Source organism: Chenopodium album, chromosome 16 (genome assembly GCF_948465745.1).
Source record: "Chenopodium album chromosome 16, dcCheAlbu1.1, whole genome shotgun sequence".
Lineage (NCBI taxonomy): Eukaryota > Viridiplantae > Streptophyta > Magnoliopsida > Caryophyllales > Amaranthaceae > Chenopodium > Chenopodium album.
The window spans coordinates 24,334,240-24,339,444 of record NC_137849.1 but is presented as its reverse complement, the minus strand read 5'-3'; the positions used below and the strand labels follow the sequence as shown (position 1 = coordinate 24,339,444).

Sequence of the window (5,205 nt, the reverse complement as noted above, 5' to 3'; positions counted from 1 at the left end):
TATTTATATACTTGTACAAACTAATAATAATAATTAATTAAAGGATAATAAAATGACCTCAAAAAAATTAAAGGATCGGATAAGAATGAAATACTTTATTGATTGACAAACCTGGACATAATCCCATATTTTGTTATGTGTGGGAAGGCTTGGCCATTCAACATAATTAAGTGGGGCTAGTTCAGAATTTCTAGCAATAGTTCCCAAAAATTGAGTAAATTCATCGACTACTTCATCAGTAGGTCCAACTGGTTGCCCATACATATTCAAGATAAGGTAAGGGCGTTCCTCCCTAGGACGAGCATGAACCTTAACCAATTTTGTAGGACCTCGATGCTTCTTTTTTGCAGGAACTGTGAAGGAAAAAGTTGTAAGTTAATACGTGTTGTAACAAAAAGATTAATCAAATGACAAAAAAATTTCCGCAATCGAAAAAAAAGTGTTGTACCTTCTTGTGGGCTTTTAGTTCTCAATCGAGAGTCCTCGTCTGTCGCTTCAGTTCTATCTTCCATTACATTGTTGCCATCATCTACAAGTTGTTCATTTACAATGTCATTTGCACTACTAGAGATCAACTAGCCTTCATATGCCACTTCAAGGTTGGAAGTACTGTTTGTTTCATTGTCTTGAATCATATTCTCTGATTGCTTTTTTCATAGCTCACGAAAGGCAGTCAATGATCCAGGATGACAAAAAGTCTTTTGCTGATGTTTCTTTTGTGGCTGGAGAGCTTGTTTTCCTGATGGGTTATTTCCATTTTGGTGATCTCTTTGTTGAAACTTGCCCATTAAATTGACTGGAGGTAGCTCGGTATGGTTTTCCACACAATGTTTTGTAGTGTTCTGAACAAATGTAGCCATTGAGCTTGACTTGTTTGAAGAGCCCTGTGTTTAATTGCACATAAGAAAATATTAGAATATGAAGGCGACTGAATAAGAATTGGTCCAAACACTAAGGCGACTGAATAAGAATGAAGATGACACATATGCGAGCAGCCTTTTTGGTAGCAATATCCTTGACATGTGGCAGATGTGAAAGCGGTGATATGCCTCCTGTTGACCCTCCACAAAATTTCCCACTCACAACAGCCTGTAAAAATAGGTTTTTTTTATAATTTATATGGATAAATCAAACTAAGGGAGTTTATGACGGAATTACAATGTTACATAAGTAAAAAAAATGGGGGGGGGGGGAGATGTCAAAAATCATCTGTATACATGTATTTATGAGACTAACCTTACGCTTGCTTGTTATAGTACCAGAGTCAATTTCATCCTGGTTACCCTACTATTTAGGTATGTACTCATCATCATTTTCATCATCTTCATCTGAAAACAAATTGTTGTCATCCCATGTGCTGATAGCATTAAGGGCATATGAAAAGGCTCGAGATTTATCATAAATTTGTGATGCCAAAGTTCCTTTTCCAGAAGCTGCCATGATGTCCGCGTTACGCTTTAGCTGCTCTAGTCTTTGCCTTTCATAATCTGTTATCACTTTTTTTTGAGGGATGGATTTAGCCTTAATCCCCTTCATCTACACATATGAAAAAAAATTTATCTTATTAATGAAATATTTAAACTTGTATGTTACAAGAGGAAAAAAAAGAACAAGCCATAAGAAAAGGAAACAACTGAGAAAGTAATTTAATGTATCAATCAACATTATATATAATAATTTTTTTAAAAAAAACATGACATATAACATCCTACCATCAGAGCGTTCTGTAGGAAGGTTGTGAACAACATAAAACCAACCATTCTTGGTTAAGTCTTCCACATAGAAAACTTGTCGTGCCTGAGATGCTAAAATAAATGGTTCTCCTCCACCAATGGATTCTTATTAATCAAAATAAATTCATCATTCATTTCTGAGTAAAACCACACACATCTAATTAAGACAACGCTAAATTGGCCATGGTATGATAGCTCAATGATATCTTCTATTGAACCATAATAAGCAACACTTCCCATTATAGGATTTTGATCTTTGCTACTAGAAAAGCTAGGTGTTAGAGCGTTTAAAGTTACTCCATGGTTCTGTGATATAGAATTTGCATCACGCTTCATAGTGTGAAAGTGAAATCCATTCACAGAGTACCCAGTGTACCTTTTTGCCACATAAGAAGGACCTTTTGATAACCATTTCAAATGGTCTGGTACTACAGCACCTTGCTGAATCATGCAGGAAACTTTCTCCTTAAACCAAGCCATAAACTCCTTACTATGATTCTGAACAGTATCCCATTTTCGTTTCCTATGGGAGCTTAAAGTTGCCATGTGTTCACTGAAATATTAATAAAACTACACACATCTTAGTATTGTAATTAATGATACGATGTAGATTGTGTCTATATATATATGTAAATATGATATTGAGATTTTTTTATGAATAATTTCACCTGATGTATCTCTCAACTTCCTTGCAATCACAGTTGAATAACACATATTGATGGGCTTGGTCCCATGTAATGTGATCAATCATAAATCCATATTGGTTCTTCTTTGTGGGCTTTCCTTTCCCCCTAGTCGATCGACCAATATTAGGAAGGAATGGTTGTGTAGTTTTTGACTTACCACTAGTTGAAGGAGTCTTTGATCTATTTATGTATCTAGCACAAAATCGAAGACACTCTTTAGCCCAATATGCTTCTGCCATTGAGCCCTCGGGGCAAGCTTTGTTCCGAACATCATCCTTCAACTCATGAAGAAACCTCTCAATTGCATACATGCATCGATTATAAATGGGACCTCCAAGCCTAATTTTTTCCACCAAATGAACTGGTAAATGGACCATTACAATGAAAAAAGCAGGTGGAAAAATCATTTCTAATTGACAGAGTGATTCAACTATCTAAGAATGAAGATTGTCAAGGTCTTTAGGGTCAATGGTTTTACCCCATATGCCTTTAAAAAACTGACAAAGTCTAATCAGTGGAGTTGCAACTTCCTTAGGTAAAGTTGCCTTTATTGCAATTGGAAGCAAGTAATGCATACAAAAATGAGCATCATGGCTCTTATATCCTGTTATCTTCCCCTCATTAACTTGCACACAACGAGCAATGTTAGAAGCATACCCTTGAGGCAACTTTGCATTTTTTATGGTTCGGCAAAACAAGCGCTTCTTCTCTAATGTCATCCAAAAGCGTGACCTTGGGATCTCTTCACGAAGGTCATCTATTTCAATAGGCTGAAGTTCTGGCAAAATTTTAAGAACTTTCAAATCACGACGAGCACACACATTGTCCTTGGTTTTCTTAGATATATCTAACAATGTTCCAATGATATTATCAAATATATTTTTTTCTATGTGCATCACGTCAAGATTATGTCGATTTGTACAATGCTTCCAATAAGGAAGGCTAAACAAAATCGACAACTTTCTCCACGGAACATCATCATCGTGCTTTTTTTTGTTCATCTTTCCAAAGTCATTGGGAAAATCTTGTAGTAAATCTTCAATTTCAGTACCTTTCAATCTAAAAGGTTCAGTTCTCTCCTCAATTTCTCCAAAAGTTCTCTTATCATGGCGCCAAGGGTGGGTTGAATCCAAAAATATACGATGATGCCAATAGCAAAATTTACGACTGTGGTCCAACCATTGTGATTCTGTATCATAATGGCAGCAAGGACAAGCCCTTTTCCCCTTTGTGCTCCAACCAGACAACATTGCATAAGCTGGAAAATCACTGATCGTAGACAGTAAAGCTGCATGCATCATAAACCTCTTATCAGTTGAAGCATCGTATGTTTCCAGCCCAACCTCCCATAGCTCTTTTAGATCTTTGATTAGCGGTTGTAGATAGATATCAATATCATTGCCCGGGGATGAAGGGCCAGGAATAAGTAATGTTAACATTAAAAACTCGTGATTTGTAACCAGCCAGGGAGGTAAGTTATAATTTACCAAGATAACTGGCCAGGTACTATGTACGATGCTCATCGTGTGAAATGGGTTAAATCCATCAGTAGCCATACATAGCCTAACATTACGTGGATCTTCAGCAAACTTTGGATACAACTTATCAAAGTCCTTCCATGCTTGACCATCAGCAGAATGTTGTAAAAGCCCATTAGTTTCACGTCCATTTGCGTGCCATGTCATGTACCTTGCTGTCTCTTGGCACATAAATAGCCTTTGCAACCTTTTCTTGATGGGAAAATATCTTAGAATTTTGGCAGGTATTTTATGGGCCTTTTCATTTACCCGATCCTCGTCATTTGATTTCCATCTTGAAGTCTTACAAACATGGCAACTCGTTGCATTTTTATTTTCCTCCCAATACAACATGCAATCATTGGGGCATGCATCTATCTTCTCATAATCCAAGCCCAAAACTTTTAAAGTATTTTTTGCATCATTAAAAGAAGAAGGTAGCTTTGCATCATTAGGCAATATATCCTTAAGAAACTCTAATAAAGCACCAACTGCAACATTGCTAACCTTATAATCACACTTGAAAATTAATAGTCGAATTGTAAAGGCAAGTTTTGTCATTTTCTTACAACCTGGATACAATTCTTGTTGCCCTTCTTCAATAAAATTGAAAAACTTCTTTGCATCTTCATTTGGCCCCTCTTTGAAGGTATCACTAAACAAAACTTCTATGTCATCATTCACATCATTCATGTATTGGGGTACATCAGAATCAACTACTACATCTTTTCTTTCGATGTCCTCCCTTACATCTGACAATATGTCTGATCTAGGGACAAAATCGTTGCAAATCATATGCTCTTTAATAATATTCCTATTATGCCAATAACGATAGTGACAAATTTCACATGGACAACAAATTTGATCTCCTTGTGAGCTGGATGCAAAAGTCTTTTCTATATACTTATCAACTCCATTTTCATATTCATCACTCCATCTAGCAAATGTCCACCACTTTGTATTTACTTTATTCATTACTCTAGTTAAATGGCAAGAAAGAAAAAATAGATATTCTATTATTATATATAGCCAATTACAATAATATAAATACCAAATTCACCCTACTAACGGTTATTTGCTTATCATTTTTTTATTCCAATAAATATATATTAAATATAATATAATATAAAAAAACAAGTGAGGGGGAACAACCACCAGAAACAATCATATATGTACAATCATGCAATACATGAAACAATAAGAGAAAGTCACACAATGATTATAAAATTATAAGTCAAACAAGAAGTAAGAACTAAGAGTTGGTCCAAA

At 35.5% G+C, this 5,205-nt stretch overlaps 1 protein-coding gene across 1 annotated transcript; it reads right to left on the bottom strand.

Annotated features, from left to right (window-relative positions):
* Positions 1-2,853: 2,853 nt before the first annotated feature.
* Positions 2,854-4,911, bottom strand: LOC145583999 (uncharacterized). The gene has a single exon (XM_081640943.1). It carries the CDS (start codon positions 4,909-4,911, stop codon positions 2,854-2,856), a length of 2,058 nt encoding a protein of 685 aa, XP_081497069.1.
* Between the last annotated feature and the right edge of the window lie 294 nt (positions 4,912-5,205).